At 42.4% G+C, this 22,970-nt stretch overlaps 1 protein-coding gene across 2 annotated transcripts; it reads right to left on the reverse strand.

Annotated features, from left to right (window-relative positions):
- Nucleotides 1–447: 447 nt before the first annotated feature.
- SLC35E3 (solute carrier family 35 member E3) lies at nucleotides 448–20,976 on the reverse strand. Of its 2 annotated transcripts, none has more exons than XM_002752727.6 (5): nucleotides 20,374–20,976; nucleotides 19,400–19,510; nucleotides 13,996–14,154; nucleotides 6,664–6,746; nucleotides 448–1,521 (listed from the first exon to the last, which is right to left on the reverse strand). In XM_002752727.6, the coding sequence occupies exons 1-5, from the start codon at nucleotides 20,773–20,775 to the stop codon at nucleotides 1,335–1,337; spliced, it is 942 nt and encodes a 313-aa protein (XP_002752773.1). In that variant the 5' UTR covers nucleotides 20,776–20,976; the 3' UTR covers nucleotides 448–1,334. The 2 variants fall into 2 exon arrangements, with proteins under 2 accessions (XP_002752773.1, XP_054094276.1); XM_054238301.2 differs by lacking the exon at nucleotides 448–1,521 and adding an exon at nucleotides 5,559–5,751.
- Between the last annotated feature and the right edge of the window lie 1,994 nt (nucleotides 20,977–22,970).

Here is a 22,970-nt window from a genome sequence, read left to right on the forward strand (position 1 = left end):
TTAAACACAGGGTTTTTTTTTTTTTTTTTTTTGAGATGAAGTTTTGTACTTGTTGCCCAGGCTGGAGTGCAATGGCACAATCGTGGCTCACTGCAACCTCCGCCTCCTGGATTCAAGCGATTCTCCTGCCTCAGCCTCCTGAGTAGCTGGGATCACTGGCATGTGCCACTACACCTGGCTAGTTTCATACTTTTAGTAGAGACAGGGTTTCTCCATGTTGTTCAGGCTGGTCTTCAACTCCCGACCTCAGATAATCTGCCCGACTCAGGCTCCCAAAATGCTAGGATTACAGATGAGCCATTGTGCTTGGCCACTATTTTGTTTTTTTAACTCCATATATAGTTTCTATAGTTCAATGAAAACTCAGAGAGACGACCCATAAATGTATGAATAATGTATGACTTCCTACATCAATTTTCTACTAGAAAAAAGATCATACTTTTAGAATTGCATCTTGTCTTACAGTCATCTTTATTCTACTTTATGAGATTTCATTTCTATAAATCATTAGGAAACTAAAGTAAAATAGAAACACTAGATTTAAATTCCAATTTGAATACTCTGATCCAAATAACAAATCTCACACTGGGAAACCATCTGTCAGCAAGCAGGGAGCTACTGTGTTCTTCCTTAGAAGAGTATGAACACTGAGAACCCACAGCACATTTCCAGCACAGCAACAGCAATTCCTTTGTCATTATCATAGAACTTTAATTTTCATGTGCTTTGCTTGGAATAACCAAACCATCCTTTCTCCCTCTCTCTCTCTCTCTCACTCTCTCTCTCTCTATATATATATGGGATGGTTTATATATAAATATATGTATGTGTGCATATATATATGTGTACATATATGTATATTCACACACACACACACACACACACACACACATATATATATATATATATATATATATATATATAGAGAGAGAGAGAGAGAGAGAGAGTGTTAGAGAGACAGAGTTGCTTTGTCGCCCAGGCTGGAGTGCAGTGGTGTGATCTCGGCCCATTGCAATCTCTGCCTCCCAGGCTCAAGCGATTCTCATGTCTCAGCCTCCCGAGTTACTGAGATTACAGGCGTGCACCACCCCATCCCATAGATTTCATACGATCATCTTTGAAAAAAAGCATGAACCATTTTGGTTTTAGAGAATTAAGTTTTTTTTTTAAAAGAGACCAAAAAAAAGTCATTTTATGAATAAAATTTCCTTTGTGTTAATTCTTAGAAATCATTCAATCATTGAATCAGTCACCATTTTTTTTTAGTAACTTGCACACTTAACAATATTTTTTTATCTTCTTGGGAAAACATTCTTTTCTTCACAAAAAATAAATTAAGGACGTTGTGCCAGTTTACTCTTACTTCCTTCCTGTTCACTGAGCTTAAAGTGAGTATAGGCGAGAATGCCAAATAATGTACATAAAATGCCAAGGGCCTGATTAATGGACAGTGGATCCTTAAATAAAACATATCCTCCAAATAAAGTAATGCAGAACTTGAAGTGTCCAAACATGTTATAGCTGAGGTTTTTGGATAAGGATAAAAAGGAGTAACAAGATAGATGTTATATTTACACACATACATAATGCATAAAACAACTCAACAGCAGCCCACCCCACATAAAGAACAATGGGACCAGGCACGGTGGATCAAGCCGGCAATCTCAGCACTTTGGGAAGCTGAGGTGGGTGGATCACTTGAGGCTGGGAATTTCAGATCAGTGTGGCCATCATGGTGAAACCCTGTCTCTACAAAAAATGCAAAAATTAGCTGGACGTTGTAACGCATGCCTATAATCCCAGCTACTTCACTGCACTGTAGTCTAGGGACAGAGCAAGACTATCTCAAAAACAAGGAATAATGGGAACTTCTTAGTTTCTTCAGGTAGGTTTTAGCAATTTAGAGAGACAACACTGCCTCAGCCATTCCTACTGACCTCCAAAAAAGAGAAAAGGGATACAATATAAAAGGAAAGACAGGCCGGGCACAGTGGCTCAAGCCAGTAATTGCAGCACTTTGGGTGGCCAAGGCAGGTGGATCACGAGGTCAAGAGATCGAGACCATCCTGGCCAACATGGTGAAACCCCGTCTCTACTAAAAATACAAAATTAGCTAGGCGTGGTGGCATGTGCCTGTAGTCCCAGCTACTCGGGAGGCTGAGGAAGGAGAATTGCTTGAACCCACCCGGGAGGCGGAGGTTGCAGTAAGCCAAGATTGCACCACTGTACTCCAGCCTGGTGCCTGGTGACAAAGTGAGACTCTGTCTCAAAAAAAAAAAAAAAAAAAAAAAAGGAAAGACAATCAGGACAAGGTCCAGGGAAGACATTTTGTACAGCAATTTATGATTATGTTTTGTAGTGGCGTTTCCTTGGCAAATGAGGTAACATATATAAGGTACCAGAGAGCTCACTTGAGTTCAGGAGGGAAAAGGGGTCATACTGATCACCAACTACACGCCAAACACCATGCTGGGCGATTTACGTGAAATCATCTGAGTTAGGCATCATGTTTACCTTCACTGCAGGCTCACTCTTCCTATTTACAGTTGTAGAGGCTCAGAGATTTTAAGTAGCATGCCCCAGATTAGAGCTATTAAGTAGCAGAGTTGGAGTCCAAACATAAATGGGCCTATTTAACTCCAAAGTCCATGTTCTAATCCAATATACCTCCAGTAACGTGCCACTGGATTAAGGTTTTTCCAAACCATCATTCATTTAAAAAGCAAACTAAATACACACATGCACACCTTTAAAAATTACTTTTATTTAAATATAATTATTTTTTCTATATAAATGAGTGCTCTCTTGTTCTTCAGATGTATGATGTGTGCCTATGTGCTTTTCCTAATTACAACACTAGAAACAGCTACCACTCTGTGCCTCAGTTACCTCGCTATATAAGAGGGGCAAAATAATACTTCCCAGGGTTATTGTAAGGATTAAATAATATACACAAAGCTTCTAGCATATAGTAAGCACCATATGTGCTAGCTATAACAGTTACCAACAGCAATACTTATGTGTCATAAACACCTGCCAGGCGCTTGACACATTCTCTCAAATACAACCACCCAACATCATAGATCCTACCTCCTCCACTTCATACATTTCCTAAGTGATCAGAGTGAGACCCTGAGAGTTCCCACACTAGGTCAGGCCCACAGGTAGTGGCAGAGCTCGGTGCTCACACCTGGACCTATCAGACCTCCAAGCCCTCCTAAGCAGCCTGGAGGTCCCCGCTGAGCAGAGGCAGTGCCTCAGGAGAGCACGGGCCATGTCAACAGGTGCATGGGCTAGCTTGATCCCATGGAGGTGACTTCCTGAGCCACAGAGGATCTTCCCAAGGTTACTGGCAATAATCAAAATAAAATATGTTTTATTTTCAATTATGAGCTTTCTTCATGTGCACTGGCTCTAACACTTTAAATTTCTTTATCCCTCGGCTTCTCTTTTTAAATCTATTTATACTAAAAGGAAGGCAAATTTAAAGAAACTATTCATGAATCCTTCTATAAAAATGACAAAAAAAGAGCCGTCTACATGTAGTATTTCCAGTTCTGCACTTTACTCTAGGAAGGCTGCCACCCCAACACTCAGAATGTTCTGGTCAAACCCAGTGCCCTCCACCTGACTCAGCCCCTCATCAGTGACCAGTCACCCCGAACTTGGCCTGCCAGTGGCATCAGACACAGACGCCAACCCCTCCTCTTCCTCACTGGGGTTCTGTGCCACTCTCCTTCCTACCTCTGACTGTTCCTTCTCGTCCTTCACCTAGTTCCTCTCATCTCTCTGAATTCCAAACACTGGACTCAAACTCAACTCTCAATCTTTGGACTCCTTTGCTTCTACTTTTTTGCTTGGTAATCTCAACCAGTCTCACCACTTTAAACCACAGCTTCACACTGCTGACTCCCTGTGATGCCTCCTGCCAAGACGTCGCCTTTGAATCCTCAGACTTGTTTATCCAAAACTGAGCCCCTGGCCGGGCGTGGTGGCTCACATCTGTAATCCCAGCACTTTGGAAGGCTGAAGTGGGAATATTGCTCGAGCCCAACAGTTCGAGGCTCACTGCAGTCTCGGCAGGATACTGGATATATTTCTAAGAAGAGCCAACAGGTTTTGCTGCCTCGTTGGATGTGGAGAAAGAGAAAACAAAGCTGATTCACATGATTTTTGACCTGAGCGTCTGGTAAAATGGAGTTGCCATCAACTAAGATAGGATAGCCAGAAGGAGGTTTGGGGCTGGGGAGGAAGATCAGGTGCTCAGTTTGGGGAGTATTTTTTGTTGTTTTCGAGACAGAGTCTTCTTTAGTCTATTCTGAACACAGGAGCCCTGAGTGACCCTATTATTTATTTTGTTTTAAAAAACTTTGTAGAGACAGGGTCTTGCTATGTTGCCCAGACTGGTCTTGAATTCCTGGGCTCAAGTGATCCTTCTGCCTTGGCCTCTTAAAGTGTTGGAATGACAGGCGTGAGCCACTGCGCCTGGCCCACTGGGTAATTCTATTAGAACGTAAGTAAAATCATGTCATTTCTGCGCTCAAAATGCTAATGGCTTCCCATCTTACTCAGTGTAACAGTCTTTACGTAAAGGCCCTACTAGATTCAGTTCCGTGTTACTTCTCAGCCTACCACATTCCCTCCTTTGCTTAACCTGCTCCAACCTCACAGGCTTCCTTGTTTTTTTTTTAGGGCCTTGCACCTGCTGTTGCCTCTGCCTGGAATGTTCTTCCCTCCTGATCTGCACAGAGCAACTGCATTTCCTTCAGGTCTTTACTCAGATGTCACCTTCCCATTGAGGCCTTCCTGACTAGCCCTGTCTAGGACTTCAACACTGTGTACAACATTTCACATTCTCTTCCCTGCTTTACTTCTGCTCCTTGGCAGTTAACACCATCCTATACTGTAGATAAATATTTAATTGTTTTCTATTTCTAGTCTTCCTCACCAGAATTTAAGCCTGTGAGAGTAAAGACTTTTGTCTACGCGGTTCATTACTGCATCGCTGGTGCCTGGCACAGAGTAGAATGTTCAGTACATAAATATTTTAAAATCAGTGAGTGGTTTAGTGGGTATTCAATAAATACTTACTGAATAAATGAATGCTTTTAATCAGAGCACATATTTGGATGCCTTGTTTGGGTAGCATGATGTACAAATTTTGGGACGAGACTGCATGGGTTCAAATCTGGACATCCCATTTGTCAGCTGTGTGGACTGAAGTGAGTTAACCTCTCTGTGCCTCTATTTCTTCTAGAAACTAAAATGACAGACTTTACCTCACAGAGCTGTTGTGAGAGTTAAATGGACTAACATATACAAAATGTTTCTAACAGTATCTGACACAAAATAAAGAGTTGTTAAGTATTGGTTTTCCAAAAAAACTTATCATTGTTTTTCATTGATAGTTGGCTAATATCTACTTATTTACTTCCTGGAGAAATTCATTCTTTGCATTTGCTTAAGGGTGGGGGCAAAGTGAAATGTGAAGCGAAACAGAATGACAAGCAGAATGGTGTAAATGGACAGTTGAATTTGACCTTCAACATGTGACTTCCTTTTCTTTTTTGTTTTTGGTAGAGATAGAGTCTCCCTATGTTGTCCTGGGCCTCCCTACGTTTTTGGTAGAGACAGAGTCTCCCTATGTTGTCTGGTCTCAAACTCCTGGGCCAAAGTGATCCTCCTGCCTTGGCCTCTCACAGTGTTGGAATTACAGGCGTGAGCCATGGCACCCAGCCAATGACTTAATTTCTTGACGTGAAATAATATTGAGAAAAACAGGTACACCCATATCCAAATAAGTACAAATACATACTCCATAGCCAGATACCAGTGGCCTAAAATTATCTTTTGTTATTTGTTAGCGATTCCTCTACTTTGTTAATATAAACACCTGAAAATTGTTTGAAATCCAAACCTCTAACTCACTACTCATTCAAAAAATATTTATATAATTGCACTGTCTGTAAGAAATGGTACTCTAAGTTAATTTTTGCAAGGGAAAAGGTCACCTATTACATAAGAAAATTCAAAAACATTCATGACACAAGAAGCTAACCCATTTCCTCAGTTCATATTTCTTACTTTTCTTTTCTTTTTTTTTTTTGAGACAGAGTCTTCTCACTTTGTTGCCGAGGCTGGAGTGTGGTAGCACAATCTTGGCTCATTGTAACCTCCAACTCCTTGGTTCCAGCATCTCTTGTGCCTCAGCCTCAAGAGTAGCTGGGATTACAGGTGTGCATGACCTTACCCAGATAATTTATGTATTTTTTGTAGAGATGGGGTTTTACCATGTTATTCAGGCTGATTTTGAATTCCTGGCCTTAAGCAATCCACCCACCTCAGCCTCCCGCAGTGTTGGGATTACAGGTGTGAGCCACCACACTCGCCCCTTCAGTTGGTATTTCTTTAAAATCCTTTAGTGTGTAAAGATACAGTAAAAGTGCGGTGAGCCGAGATCGTGCCATTGCACTCCAGTCTGGGTAACAACAGCGAAACTCTGTCTCAAAAAAAAAAAAAAAAAAGATACACTAAAAGGCTAAACATAACTCTCTCTACGCAATTTAGATCATGCAATAGTGTGAGATTCAAATAAGGTAATAAATGTGAAAGTTTTGGAAAATATAAAAGATGATGCATTTGAAAGTTATATAAAAAGGATACGTGACAGGTGAAGTGTTCCCAATAATCCAATAAATTGATAAGTTCACCATGAAAGCTATCACTCCAGAAAGCAGCACCATAAGCTAAAATAAACCAAAAGAACCATTAATGCAAAGCACTGCAATCATTATAATTATCAAGCAAAGATACATTTCATTAGGCATCTTAAAAAACATTCAAATATCAACCATTAATAAATAAGATTAAAAAGAGAGCTTGGGGCCGGGCGCGGTGGCTCAAACCTGTAATCCCAGCACTTTGGGAGGCTAAGGTGGGTGGATCATGAGGTCAAGAGAGCGAGACCATCCTGGTCAACATGGTGAAACCCCATCTAAACTAAAAATACAAAAAAAATTGGCTGGGCATGGTGGCGCGTGCCTGTAATCCCAGCTACTCAGGAGGCTGAGGCAGAATTGCCTGAACCCAGGAGGTTGTGGTGAGCCGAGATTGCACCACTGCACTCCAGCCTGGATAACAAGAGCAAAACTCTGTCTCAAAAAAAAAAAAAAAGTTTGGCAGACAATAAGAATTGCAAGTAAAAGAGCAGAATGAAAAGTGTTTCGAAAAAATATAATTTTTTTCACAAGAAGAAAGGAAAATACTGCATAACATCCTTTCTGTGACTGTCAATTTCCAGGCTCATTTTTCTCATTAATCTAAAGAAAAAGTATACATATGCATTATTATTATAAATCAGAAAATAAAGATAAGCAAAAAAAAATAAGGAATTCTTATAATCCCAACCACCCACACATTAACATCTTGGCATATATCCTTCCAGATCTTTTTCCATTGAATTGCTCATTTTTATTCTTTTTTTTAATTTTTTTGAGATGGAGTCTCACTCTGTCACCCAGTCTGGAGTGGTGTAATCTTGACTCACTGCAACCTCCGCCTCCCAGGTTCAAGTGATTCTCCTGCCTCAGCCTCCCAAGTAGCTAGGATTACAGGCCAGTGCCACCATGCCCAGCTGATTTTTTTGTATTTGTTAGTAGAGATGGGGTTTTATCATGTTGGCCCAGCTGGTCTTGAACTCCTGACCTCAGGTAATCTGCACATCTTGGTCTCCCAAAGTGCTGGGATTACAGGGGTGAGCCACTGCATCTGACCTCATTTTTTAGTCTTATTTAGCTTAGTAAACTTTCATTAGATATCTACAAAGTTAGGGCAGGCCTTGTGAGGAACGCAATATGTACAAAGTTCCTGCTCTCAAAGAGCTTAGAAATCACTCGAGGACATAATCATGATGATCGCAGCTTATACTTACATAACACTTATTATGCACCAATAATTGTTCTGTTTTACATATAAACAGCCATTTAATTTTCACATACATCCACAAAGTAGTTGAAAAAATATTATTCCTTTTTATAGATTAAAAAAGAGAGGTAAAGTAATTTGCCTAAGATCACACAGCTAGTAAATGACAGTGCTGAGATGTAAGCCCAAGTAGTCTGGTTCTGGACTCCTTCCTCTTAACCTGCTCTATGCTACCTCTCAATCACATGAAAGACAGTGCAACACCAGAATTACAGCTCAGACAATAAAAGAAAATGAGTCCTGGGTTCTACGTCATTCATAGGCAAACAGACAATAGTTACGAATCTCAAAGCAGAAGAGATCATTGTGGGCTGAAATGGAGAGAGGGAAAAGTTTTGAAATCTCAAAATTATGTGCAGATTAAAGAAGATGGGGTGGGCTGGGCATGGTGGCTCACGCCTGTAAGCCCAGCACTTTGGGAGGCCAAGGGAGGCAGATCACTTGAGCTTAAGAGTTTGAGACCAGCCCGGGTAACATATAACAAGACCCTGTCTCAATATTAAAAAATTAAATTAAATTTAAAAAAAGAAGAAGGGGTAGGGTTCCAAGTAGAGGAAACAGCACAGGTCAAAGTGTGAGGGAACGAAAGTACAAGATGTGTTTCTGGGACAGAAAATAAAACAACTTGGCTGAGCACAGGGGAATAAATGGGTTGTAACACTATATACACATACAATATTGAGTTCAAATCTATCCCATGATTTTATCCAGAAAGTTATAGAATCATCTTGTTTCTGAATTTAGATATAATAATATTCATAATCTAAACTATTAATAAATTAAAGTTCCAAAGAAAACATGTCCTATTTGAAGATGCTTGTTGTCCCACGCAGGGTTTTGTTGTTTTGTTTTTGTAAAGACAGGTTTTTACCATGTTGCTCAGGCTGGTCTCAAACTCCTGGGCTCAAGTGATCCTCCCACTTTGGCCTCCCAAAGTGTTGAAATTATAGGCATGAGCCACTGTGCCCAGTCCCCTGTAGGTTTTGTCAGTTTTAAAGTCAGTGCAGTCTCAAGAAGGCCAGAGGAATTGGATTTGTGTCTTACTTAGGTAAATATAGTGATACCTCATGTAATTTACAACAGAATAATGTTGAAGAGTCAACATAGAGAAATTTGCTTAGAGATTTTAAAAATAGTTTCATGTGATTTTTTTGTTTTTATTCTGTGTACGTGGTGTATCACTTTCATTGACTTGTGTATGTTAAACTATCCCTGCATTCTTGGTTTGAAACCCACTTGATCATTGTAGATTATCTTTTTGATATGTCATTGGATTCAGTGAGCTAGTATTTTGTTTAAGATTTTTAGTATCTATATCCATCAAGGCTATCTATCGATCAGTCTGTAGTTTTATTTTTTGGTTGTGTCCTTTTCTGGTTTGGTATTACGATAATGCTGGATTTATATGGAAAAAAAAAAGTTAGTTGACATATGCTCTACTTTGAGTCAAGGATGCCTCCTAGGGACATTAAGGAATGAAGATAACTTTCCCTCACGCTATATGGACTCAGCCTGCTGTGGTCTTGGTTTTTTTGACGTTTTGGTTTTTTTGTTTTTTTGAGACAGAGTCTTGTTCTGTTGCCCAGGCTGGAGTGCAGTGGCATGATCTCAGCTCACTGAAACTTCTGCCTCCTGGGTTCAAGCGATTCTCCTGCCTTAGCCTCCCGAGTAGCTGGGACTACAGGTGCCTGCCACCATGCCTGGCTAATTTTTTGTATTTTTAGTAGAGACGGGGTTTCGCTATGTTAGTCAGGATGGTCTTGATCTCCTGACCTCGTGATCCGCCCGCCTTGGCCTCCCAAAGTGCTGGGATTACAGGCGTGAGCCACTGTACTGGCATTTTTTTAAATGGCTTTTCTGCTGCTGTCCTCTTTTTAAAACCTGTCAGAAAGCTACCAAAAAAACAGTCTCTCTTTGTAGCATAATGGGTCTAGGCTGCAATGGTTTGAAACAAGATAACCAGGATGGCTAGGACTTTTGTAAAGTAAGTGGAAATATTCCAATGACCTCTACTTTAGAAAAAAGTATACATGGTAAAATATATGAATTTGAAACAACTACTGGTCTACTTACAGGAAGCAGAGTGGAGCACTGGAGAATACAGACTTTGGAACCAGATTGCATGGATCCAAATTGTGGCTCTGCTTATTAACTGTGGGATCACGAGCCAGTTACTAACTCTCTATCTCTTGGTTTCCTTACCAATAAAAAAAATAATAATAGTGATATAGTTTGGATGTTGTTCCTTCCAAATCTCATGTTGAAATTTGATCACCAATTTTGGAGGTGAGGCCAAGCAGAAGGTGTTTGGGTTATGGGGCCTCATGAATGGCCTGGTGCCTTCCCCAGGGCAATGAGTGAGTTCTTGCTCCATTAGTTCTCATGAGAGCTAGTTGTTTAAAAGAGACCAGTATCTCCTCCCCTCTCTTTCTTGCTCCCTCTCTTGCCATGTGACTGACGTGCCTGCTCCCCCTTTGCCTTCCGCCATGATTGTAAGCTTCCTGAGGCCCTCACTAGAAACAGATGCCAGCAGTGATGCTTCTTGTGCAGAACCATAAGCCAAAATAAACCCCTTTCCCTTAGAAATTACTCAGTCTCAGGTATTCTTTTATAGCATCACAAAATGGACTAATACAAATAGTATTAGTATAGTATCAACCTAATAAAGTTATAAAGATTAAATAAGTTAATATTTACATACTGCTTTGAATAGTGCAAGGAAGAGACTAAGGGCTATATAAGTGCTTGATAAATTGATATACCAACAAAAAAGACATTCCCATTGACTGTGTTCCAAAAGTTTTGGGAACTCTTGTGGGAAGCAGGAATTCCTGATAAGTAAGGTGTTATGGACTGAATGTTTGTGTCACCCTAAAATTCACATGTTGAAATCCTTACCCCCAATGTAATGGTATTGGGAGGTGGGGCCTACAGGAGATGACTACGTCATAAGGGTAGAGCCTTCATGAATGGGATTAGTCCCTAAGATAAAAAGAGATACAAGAGAGCTTGCTTCTCCTCTGATCCTTGCTGTCAGATGAGGATATGGCAAGAAGACTGCCATCTATCTATAAAGTGGGAAAAGGGCCTTCACCAAGAACCTCACCATGCTGGCAGCCTGATCCCAGACTTCCAGACTTCAGAACTGTGAGAAATGAGTATTTGTTGTTTAAGTCACCCAGCCCACTGTAGTTTTGTTATAGCAGCCTCAACTGATTAAGATATAGGAGGATTATACATTCTAACTTAAAATGTCCCCAAAGCATTAGTTCCAGCTGCTGGGGAGGCTGAGGTGGGAGAATCACTTGAGCTCAGGAGCTTGAGGCCAGCCTGGGCAACACAGCCAGAACCTGACTCTAAAAACGAAAAGTCCCCAAAATACATAAGCCCTTGATTTGCCAATTCCACTCCTGGGACTCATTTGCATAGGAAAATAGGTATCAGTACCTGAGGACACATGATGTACAAGGATGTTTATCACAATATTGTTCACAGTGGTCAAGAACTGAAAAAAAAAGTGAATATGCAAAGGGGCAATTATACACACTGGCTGGGCATGGTGGCTCATGCCTGTAATCCCAGCACTTTTGGGGGGCCAAGGCGGGCAGACTGATTGAGGTCAGAAGGCCAAGACCAGCCTGGCCAACATACTGAAACCCCATCTCTACCAAAAATACAAAAAAATTAGCCAGGCATGGTAGTGCACGCCTGTAATTCCAGCTACTCGGGTGGCTGAGGCACAAGAATCACTTGGACCCAGGAGGTGGAGGTTGCAGTAAATAGAAATCACATCACTGCACCATAATGTGGGTGACAGAGTGAGACTCTGTCTCAAAACAAAACAAAACAACAATGAAACATACGGACATTGAAAAGAATGCTTTGGAGAGATTTTTAGGAGATATTACTAAGTCAGAAAAGCAAGATACAGAAATGCATACATAATAGAATTCTACTTTTGTCAAAGAAACAGATATGTAATTGAGGTGTGTGTGTGTGTGTGTGTGTGTGCGCGCGCGCACGCGCGTCTGTTTATATGGATATATACGGCAGGGAGAAAAATATGGAAGAACAAGCACTAGAATTAACATGACTTCAAGGGGCATGGATGGGGGGTATTGAAATGTGGAAAAGTGTGTGGGTAGAAAGGCTGGGGAAGAGGAATCCACAATAAAAACAGCATCTATGATATAATTCCAGTATCTAAATTTATACACACATGTGCATGTGTACCTATGTGTTTATACAAAAGAGATCCATGAAATGATCCTCACTAAAATGGTAAAGGTGACAGGATTTTTAGTGTGACAGGATTCCAGGGGCCCTTTACTTTCTTTTGTTGTTGCTGTTGTTGTTGTTTTAGTCTGGCCTTTTTTGAGACAGGGTCTCCCTCTGTTGCCCAGGCTGAAATGCAGTGGTGCTATCTTGGCACACTGTAGCTTTGACCTCCTAGGCTCAAGCAATTCTCCTACCCCAGCCTCCCAAGTAGCTGGGACCACAGGTGCATGCCACCATACCTGGCTAATGTTTTGATTGTTTTTTTTTTGAGACAAAGTCTTGCTCTGTTAGCCAGGTTGGAGTACAGTGGCATGATCAAGGCTCACTGCAAACTCCACCTCCCAGGTTCAAGCAATCCTTGTGCCTCAGCCTCTCTAGTAGCTGGGATTACCGGCACATGCCATCAAGCCCAGATCATTTTCTTTTGGTTTTTTTTTTTTTTTGAGACGGAGTTTCGCTCGTTACCCAGGCTGGAATGCAATGGCATGATCTCGGCTCACCACAACCTCCACCTCCTGGGTTCAAGCAATTCTCTTGCCTCAGCCTCCTGAGTAGCTGGGATTACAGGCATGCGCCACCATGCCCAGCTAATTTTTTCTATTTTTAGTAGAGATGGGGTTTCACCATGTTGACCAGGATGGTCTCGATCTCTTGACCTCGTGATCCACCCGCCTCAGCCTCCCAAAGTGCTGGGATTACAGGCTTGAGCCACCGCACCTGGCCTTCATTTTTTTTTTTTTTTTTTTGACACAGAGCTTCACTTTGTCACCCAGGCTAAAGTGCAATGGCACAATCTTGGCTCACTGCAACCTCTGCCTCATGGGTTCAAGCGATTTTCGTGCCTCAGCCTCCTAAGTAGCTGGGACTACAGATGCGTGCCACTACACCTGGCTAATTTTTGTATTTTTAGTAATGAATGGTTACATTTAGAAATGAAGGGTTCATCTGAAGTAAAGAAGGGTTTCACCATGTTGGCCAGGCTGGTCTTGAACTCCTGACCTCATGTGATCTGCCTGCCTTGGCCTCCCAAAGTGCTAGGAATATAGGAATGAGCCACCATGCCTGGCCTCAGCTAACTTTTTTTGTATTTTTAGTAGAGACTGGGTTTCGCCATGTTGGCCAGGCTGGTCTTGAACCCTTAAGCTCCAGTGATCCACCTGCCTTAGCCTTCCAAAGTCCCGGGATTACAGGCATGAGTGAGCACACCCAGCCACTTTTTAAATTTTTTTGTAGAGATGAGGTCTTCCTATGTTGCCCAGGATGGTCTAAGACTCCTAGGTTCAAACGATCTGCCCACCTCATCCTCTCAAAGGCTAGGATTACAGGAGTGAGCCACCATGGCTGCCCTTTACTTTGTTTATATTTGTATGTATGTTCAAATCGATATAATGATTATAAAGCTATATTTTCATTTTAAAAAATTCTAATTTAAATGTCCAGATTATTTGTGGGCTCTAGCTTGACACGATTAGAACAGTAACCAGGCATCAGAAGACATGAACTATAGTTTTGCTTTTACCACTGAGTAGCTGCTCTCTAGGCAAGTCCCTTCATCTCTGTGTGCGTCAGTTTCTTCATCTGAAAAAGAATCCTTACCTTACCTCCTTACATGGTAATTATAAAGAGTAAATGTGAGGATGGGTTTGAGATAGTGCTCTGAAAACTAACAATGACATTAATAATGGAGGGATTATTATTATACTTTGTTTAGACATCAAAACAATTCGAACTTACCAAAGCCGAAACTGACCAGGGACCAAATATTCCTCCTTCTCCAAACATTGGCTCAAAGAAGGGCACAGCAACCAGCAACATGGCAGATGACATCGGAGCCTGGTAGTACAGCAGCTGCATTGAGTTCACTTGTAATTCATGCTGTTTGGCTCCTACCCACTGATAATTAGGAGATAAAACATGTCAGGCACAAAAAAAATAGCATCACTTAATCAAAGCTGTGACAACTAGAGTCACAAAGATAGGAATGTGGGGTAATAGACTAGGGGAAGAGAAAATGCCCAATTATTCTACAGGATTTCAAAGACCAGCAAGCTATATGAATGCGCTTTAAGCACCTTGGATAAAAAGAGCTCTATAAATTTAATTTCTGATAATCTAGTTTCTTCCCAATTCTTAGAAGGGGGAGAAAAGTTCTCTATTTCCTTCTACCTGATCCTAGTAAACAGGGAAAAGTAAATGCATATAAGGGCCTACAAGGATAAAAGATCATAGGAAAATAAGGGAAAAATGGAAATTTAGGTGATTAGGAATACAGATGCAGTGTCAGACTTTGTTTCTTTCTAAAAATGGCAAAAATTTTAAAATGGAAGACAGGAGCCAGGAGCAGTGGCTCATGCCTATAATTCCAGCACTCTGAGAGGCTGAGGTGGGTGGATCATATGAGGCCAGGAGTTCGAGACCAGCCTGGACAACATTGTGAAACCCCATCTCTACTAAAAGTACAAAAATTAGCCCGGTGTGGTGGTGTGCGCCTGTGGTCCTAGCTACATGGGAGGCTAAGGCAGGAGAATCACTTGAACCCAAAAGGTGGAGATTGCAGTGAGCCGAGATCATGCCACTGCATTCCAGCCTAAGCGATGAAGCAAGACTCCTTCTAAAAAAAAACCAAAAAAAACAAAGGAAGACAGAAGTTGGGGTGACAGGATGACAATGGGGCATGGGGCAGGTTAGAGGTGGCTGCCAATGCATGTGGCTTGAAGGGTATGTGGTCTTGTCAGTTGCTTTGGAAAACCCAATCAATGGTAGAAGAAATATTCCTCTCTCTGGATGACTTTTCTGTCGATCCTATTCCTCATCCCCCACCAATACACCTAGATACATTAGATAGTCACTAACCCTAAAATACCCTGCCATTCAGTAGAAACAACATCTCAAGACCTCAAATCCCATATGTCCAGAAAATGCTTCACAAATGTAACTGAAAAAGAGGCTTTGAAGAAGCTTTAACAGGACTGTTTGGATCATATCTGGCAAGAACAGCCAGGCTTTTGAATGACTTCTACATATCTCTTTTTCCTGTAGGTTTGGGTATCTTGTAACATAAACTCTAAGTCTATAGAAATTCATCAAGACAAAAATAGAAGAGCAGGGAATTTGAACCATACTCCTGCCAGCTTTAACTAAGAGTCCTCTGTGAATATGAAGCACAAAGAACTGATTCTTCTGCTGCCTGCTCCTCCGGGCACAGCAGTGAGCAAAAACGGATACAGAGGGTGGGTGCTCACCCCCCTTTCCTTTCGCAATCTCTCCAGGCAGCTGTGTGTCTCTGCTGTGGGACTGCCTGGAACAGCAGGGGCTCTCAGGCCTCCACTGCACCTCAATGCAGCACAGCCTGTCTCCTGCTGTCACCCCTCTAACACTCTTTTAAGGGCACCATGACCTCCATGGCCACGTCCAGACTCCCTGTGGCTCTTCCTGCAGGACCTCCTTGCAAAACCTGCAAGTTTCCCTTGGAAGAAATGCTCTCTGGTTTGCATTCCTCCCTCACCACCTCCTGCACTTACAGTTTTTAAGGCAGACATCTGCCTTCCTCTTTCATTGCCCTGACTGATGTCTTTTACTATTTGCTGAGATCTACTGCTCTTCCCTCATCACTTGAGCATCCTTAACCTTATATTGGCCACAGTCTCCTGACCATCTCTACTTACATAATCTGCAAGAACTTGTTTAAAATCAACTAGTGTCTTCCTTCTACAAATGGGCTCCTCTTGTGTGGTTCCAATAATTGATGATACAATCTCCCTCAGGGATCAGAGCCTTCCTTTCCTCACTCTCACATTCAGTCAGGTCCTGCTGTGTGTTCTCCAAAATGCCCCTGGAATACCTTTTAACCTTTCCTATCCGTTCTCACTGCCCTAGCCCAGGCCCTTCCTGACTGCACCTTGAAGCACAGGTTCCTGACTGCTCTGCCTTTCATCCTTCCCTCTTACCCACCCTTCATTGCTACCAGTTATTTTTCTTAAACCAGGGAATGACCAGTCAGGCGTGGTGGCTCATGCCTGTAATCCCACCACTTTGGGAGGCTGAGGTGGGTGGATCACCTGAGGTTGGGAGTTCAAGACCAACCTGACCAACATGGAAAAACCCTGTCTCTACTAAAAATACAAAATTAGCTGGGTATGGTGGCGCATGCCTGTAATCCCAGTTATCAGGAGGCTAAGGCAGGAGAATCACTTGAACCCAGAAGGTGGAGGATGCAGTGAGCTGAGATTGCGCCATTGCACTCTAGCCTGGGCAACAAGAGCAAAACTCAATCTCAAAAAAAGAAAACGAAAAATGGGAATGATCAAGTCAGTCCCTGTCTGAACTGCTCTCCTGGTGCGTGCTCAATAAAGACACACTTCCGGCTGGGTGCGGTGGCTCACGCCTGTAATCTCAGCACTTTGGGAGGCTGAGGCAGGCGGATCATGAGGCCAGGAGTTCAAGATCAGCCTGACCAGCATGGTGAAACCCTGTCTCTACTAAAAATACAAAAATTAGCTGGGCATGGTGGCCCACGCCTGTAATCCCAGCTACTCAGGAGGCTGAGGCAGGAGAATTACTCAAACCTGGGAGGGGGAGGCTGCAGGGAGCTGAGATCGTGCCACTGCACTCCAGCCTGGGCGACAGAACAGACTCTGTCTCAAAAAAAAAAAAAAAAAAAGATACACTTCCTTAGCACGGCTTCATAATCCTGACATCTGGCCTCACCCACTTCTCAGCCTTGTCTTCCCACAATGCACCTACTGCCTAGCCTCACCAAACAAATCAAGTTCTCCAGAAATGCTCCAGACTTACACACACTGCAAGGAAAGACCAGCTGTCCTTCACTGCTGAGCTAATTTCTGTGCACCCTTCAATTTAAATTGTGCACTCTCCCCTAAAGTGTTACCTCACCACCCCTCTTGCCACTTCCTTTTTGGTGTTCCTCTGAACTCTCCTCCTACCTTGGGGTACATAAATACGCTACCAGCTGCCCCCATGTGTTTCTACACTGCTGGACTGTAGCTGCTTTTCATCTTTGTATCCTCAAGGGTAAAGATAACACAGAAAAGAATGAATGAATGAGTCAACCATCTTCTACAACTCAAGCTAATAGCCAGTCACTCCTCTTTTAACTCCTTTTAATGTCTCCAGCAGTATAAGAGAAGCAACACAGAAATTATGAAAAGATACAGTGGGCAGATACAATTTTGAGAGGAATGTTTTGGGAATATACGTATTTTGTAGTAATACCTTTACCATTTACTGATAAGAAACTATCCATTAGTCTACAGTCATTCCCTGGTCAATCTCATTTCAAATATCTACCTTAGGGATACAGAATCTTTTGATTTTAATCTATAGCAATTTTGAGACATGTGTGAACAAAAATGGTCATAGTGACATAAATGGTGAGTACTCTGAATCCATTATGCATAAGGAGTACAATTTCTTGCTCTGTTTACTTAGCCTATACTAGGCAAAAACAAGTGTGTTTAACAAGAAAGATGAGGCCAGGTGTGGTGGCTCATGCCCGTAATCCCAGCACTTTGGGAGGCCTAGGCCGGTGGATCACCTGAGGTCAGGAGTTCGAAACCAACATGGAGAAACCCTGTCTCTACTAAAAATACAAAAGCATTAACTGGGCTTGGTGGTGCATGCCTGTAATCCCAGCTACTCAGGAGGCTGAGGCAGGAGAATCACTTGAACCCGAGAGGTAGAGGTTGCAGTGAGCTGAGATTGTGCCATTGCACTCCAGCCTGGGCAATAACAGCAAAACTCCATCTCAAAAAAAAAAAAAAAAGATGAATAAAAATGTTCACTAGCCTCTCAAACAAACAAACAAGAAAGATGAATAGGAATGTTCACTAGCCTCTTTCTTTCCTTTCTTTTCTCTCTCTTTCTCTCTTTCTTTCTTTCTTTCTTTCTTATTTTTTGGAGATGAAGTCTTGCTCTTGTCCCCCAGGCTGGACTGCAATAGCACGATTTTGGCTCACTGCAACCTATCCCTCCCAGGTTCAAGTGATTCTCCCGCCTCAGCCTCCCGAGGAGCTGGGATTATAGGCACCTGCCACCACTCCTGGCTAATAATTGAATTTTTAGTAGAGATGAGGTTTCACCATGTTGGCCAGGCTGGTCTTGAACTCCTGACCTCAGGTGATCCGCCTGCCTTGGCTTCCCAAAGTGCTGGGATTACAGGAGTGAGCCACCATGCTCAACCCTCTTATTTAAACTGCTTCTCTGTCACTGGAAAATGTATTTCACTGCAGAATATTTTCATAACAATGTCTCTGACATGATCACTACTAGAATGGTTAAGATGCTAGGGCTCTATTACTGAACTCCTAATATCACTAACAAGAATGCCTTAGTTTAATAACCACTGAATGTTTGTGAAAAAAGTCAAATTGGTTACACATTTTGGCTTTGATTTCCTATGCAGGCACACCCGGAACTTCCAGACCAAGGTTTTCAGTATAGAGAGAACACCGCTTCACTGTCCCCTACAGAAAGTTATTTTTCCCCCACTATATAAGAAACAAAAACCCTACTTGTTAGGATTTTATGGTAATGAGGTAGGTGAATCCGTGAACAAATTTTTAATGAATATCTGCTATAGGCAACGCACTGTGCTTGCACAAATGGTAAAATATTCATTGATATAAATTACTCTATTATATTAATATTATAATAATCTGTAGTAGGTAAATTATTAAAAGCCAATAAACATTTTGTAATAGCAGTATAATTTTGGGGGCAAAAATATCTAAATTTTTCGTTCCTCTTCAGATTTCTGGAAGTGTACTCACTCCTTCACAACAATGTCAAAAGTAAAGAGTAAATAGAAAACATAAACTTAGGAAGTAAAAAGTCTTACTACATATTTTGTAAAGATTTCCCAGAAAATAACTTCACCCCAAACTGAGATTGTTAAGCATGGATATTATACACTTACAAACAGGTAGGTATTTGGTGAGCATCACACACCCAAGTTTCTCTGTCTCCTTTCTTCTCTTCACCTTGAGTCAGACAATTTACGCAATTATGCTTTCTTCCCAACAGTCTATTGTCTCTATACTGTATTTTCTAAACCTTGGAATACAGCTTCAAAATTTATGAAATCTGCTAAAAAGGCACATAAAGAAAAAAAATTACCAACCACTTGATAAAGAGATGTAACTAAAACACCAAGAGCAGCAAACACCATTCCAAGGAAATTAAACTTCACATCGTAATAAGAATTTAGGATTACACCTAAAGTTATAGGAATCTGTAACGAAAAAGAGGTAAATGTTGTTCAGATTAAATTCAAGAGACAAAAAGTTAGTATTCCTTTCACAGTGTCTTACAAGGCTAATCATAAACACATAACTGGGAAACAATGAATCTGTATAAATGTTTTCTTTTTTCACTTGGGAAAACTGGTTGTTAATCCTATTTCCTAAATGTGAAATATGATAAATCTATATTGATGTTCACATTTAATTACATTTTAAATTTGTGGTAAATACATTGCACTTTGCAAGAAAATTCCACATGAATACAAAGGTGGGTAAATGGATCCCCAAACTAGTGTCTAAACAGCATAAGCATAAATATCAAACAATGAAAGCATAAAGACCTGAAATATAATAAGTTATTAAGTTCTAAAATTGAGTCCACCTCCTTTTAAAGATGCAGACAGTTCTGCAGTATGGTGCTGCAGACATTTTGAGACCTACTTTATGCTAAATTTTTTCATGTTTATCATACACGATTTGATTCCCCTGGGGGAGAAAGGCTGTTTTGCAGTTTGAGCTTTTGCAGATATTTTGATAACACTGGACTGTACCACCCAATACAGCTTTTTTTCTTACGGATCACAGCATTTAACGATTTCCATCAAATGGCAGCTACTAAAACTCACATAAGCCCACTCTTCTGGGTTAAGTGCCCAACAGAGTGACAAGATGGACTTTTCCCCCTTCGCAAAATAAGCCTGAAGTTCACACGCTCAAAGATGACTCATTTGTGGATTTCAAGATAAAGGGAAAGAGCGTGGGGAAGGGTTAACCAGGGTGCGTTCGAATTTCCCGGGGCCGGTGCAGGAGGTGGGTCGGAAGGGCGGCGCCTGGAGAAGCTGAAGCTACTTACCAGCGTAAGCTGGATTCTGGTGGAGAAGGTTTTCTGGTAGCAGAAGGTCTGGATGGCTATGATCACCGGTGTGGTCATGGCCTTGGCCAGCTGATAGGTGCCTATGGTGTTGTTCTGCAGAGAAAGGTTAGTGAAAACCACAAAGCCACAGAAGCTGAGGGCCAGGAGGAAGACCCTGGAGGGCGGCAGACTTTTGGGAGCAAAGATGTCCAGCTTCTGGCAGATGTACAAGCCCAGCCAGGTGACAACGAAGTGCACCAGGGTCAGGCTCATGTTGGGGAAGCCGTGGTACACATAAATCCATTTGTTGAGGAACACGATGCAGATGGACACCAGCAGGTTGAACAGGAGCCCGACCGCGATTCGACCGTGGCCCCGCATTCGGTCCACCAGCGATGCCATGATCTCCGTGAAGCCGGGGCCGTTCAGCCTCCTAAGGGCCGCCTGGCCTGTCTCCGGCTGCCCTTCTCCACCGCCGCGTACTCGCAGGCGCTGACCTCACCGCCTGACCCGGGAAAGGCATGCACAGATCAGACCTCGGGCGAGTAGCACTCTTAAGGGAGGACACACGCCCTGCCGGCGCCCCTTAAGCCAGCAGGACTCGGAGGCACGTTCCCCGCCCCGCCCATCTCCTCCCGCAACCACGTGACTCGAGCTCTGGCGCTGACTAGGAGCTCCAGCGCTTCCGCCCTCGAGCCGCGGAACTGAACGGCCGCTACCCTGCGCAGGCGCGTTGGGCCCTGGGCGCGCGCCGCTGCGTCTTTGTGTACCATCCTTTGCGTCCCCAACCCTCTTGGTCACTTAATGCCTGCCTGATTGGGCCAATCTAGGGCCCCTTTCTTGACGTTTGTTTCCTGTGTGTCATTGACTCGATTTGCTAGACAATTTCTCTCTGGCTGTGCAGACACTTTGGCCAATTTTCCGTGTTGAATGCTGAGCAAATTTAGTCCTCGCCAGAGAGAGGAAAGAATTTACTGAAAGCATATTTTTATTTTATTTTTTATTGTTGTAAAAAGATTAAAAATTCACTTTCCAACAGCATCATCGGGTACAACTGCAAGGGTTTCTCCTGAGATCATACATTCACAAAGCATTATTAGCTCAACAGTGAAAATGTGTTCTCTGTAAAGATGTTCCCTTGACATTATAAACGTGCAATTATTGTGTTCACTTACAATTCCAGAAAGAAATGCACAACTTGGCATAACTATATACAGCTGTCTCTAGGAGTGCATATATATATATATATATATATATATATATATATGTGTGTGTGTGTTTTGGATCTTAAAGTCAGGCGCAATGACTGAGAGAAAACTTTTTTTTTTTTTTGAGACGGAGTTTCGCTCTTGTTACCCAGGCTGGAGTGCAATGGCGCGATCTCGGCTCACCGCAACCTCCACCTCCTGGGTTCAGGCAATTCTCCTGCCTCAGCCTCCTGAGTAGCTGGGATTACAGGCACGTGCCAACATGTCCAGATAATTTTTTTTTTTATTTTTAGTAGAGACGGGGTTTCACCATTTTGACCAGGATGGTCTCGATCTCTCGACCTCGTGATCCACCCGCCTCGGCCTCCCAAAGTGCTGGGATTACAGGCGTGAGCCACTGTGCCCGGCCTGAGAGAAAACTTTAAGTAGCAGTCTTGATTGACATTGCAATAAGGTCCTTTCACACAGAAGTCAGGTTCTTCCTTTCTCCTTCCTCCTTAAGTCGAATAGAGCAAGATTATATATTGTAGATACTACAGGTACAAAAGGGGATTTTTAAAAAAAGGAATCACAAAGGTCGGGGGCGATGGCTCACGCCTGTAATCCCAACATTTTGGGAGACTGAGGCAGGCGGATCACCTGAGGTTGGGAGTTTGAGACCAGCCTGACCAACATGGAGAAACCCCATCTCTATTAAAAATACAAAAAATTAGCTGGGTGTGGTGGTGCCTGCCTGTAATCCCAGCTACTCGGGAGGCTGAGGCAGGAGAATTGCTTGATCCCAAGAAGCGGAGGTTGCAGTGAGCCAAGATCACACCATTGCACTCCAACCTGGGCAGCAAGAGTAGTGGGGAAAAAAGGAATCACTAAAACATCTTGAATGTCTGGTTCTTCCGACCAATATGTCAATTCTTAGTTTTAAGACAGACTCTAGGATTAATTCAGCAGTCATAAAAAGAGAGACTGTCGTACAAAAATTTAAAATAATTGAGGAAGCAGGGCATGGTGGCATGGGCCTTTAGTACCAGCTATTTGAGAGATTGACATGGGAGGATTGCTTGAGCTCAGGAGTTGGAAGCGAGGATGGGGAACATAGTGAGACCCCCATTTCTAAATTAAATAAATGAGGCAGGGAAATTAAAACTTTCACACCCAAGACATGCCTCTTCCAACTTCAAAACCTTCATGCAGTACTCAGGGAAAAGTCCTCATAATTCCTCGGCATAAGTTATGCCAAGAAAAGTATTCAAAAATCAGTATGTCAGGAGGCTGAGGTAGGGGAATTGCTTGAACCCGGGAGGCGGAGGTTGCAGTGAGCCAATATTGCGCTAGATCACCTGAGGTCAGGAGTTTTAGACCAGCTTGACCAACATGGAGAAACCCCATCTC

Source organism: Callithrix jacchus, chromosome 9 (genome assembly GCF_049354715.1).
Source record: "Callithrix jacchus isolate 240 chromosome 9, calJac240_pri, whole genome shotgun sequence".
In the NCBI taxonomy this organism is placed as follows: domain Eukaryota; kingdom Metazoa; phylum Chordata; class Mammalia; order Primates; family Cebidae; genus Callithrix; species Callithrix jacchus.

Excerpts from the sequence above, each read along its gene's own strand:
- SLC35E3 (XM_002752727.6), bottom strand. The coding sequence starts at position 20,775 with ATGGCATCGCTGGTGGACCGAATGCGGGGCCACGGTCGAATCGCGGTC. Across the intron at positions 19,511-20,373 it reads CCAGAATCCAGCTTACGCTG|ATTCCTATAACTTTAGGTGT; the intron begins GTAAGTAGCTTC and ends TTTTCGTTACAG. Across the intron at positions 14,155-19,399 it reads TTACATCTCTTTATCAAGTG|TGGGTAGGAGCCAAACAGCA; the intron begins GTTGGTAATTTT and ends CCTAATTATCAG.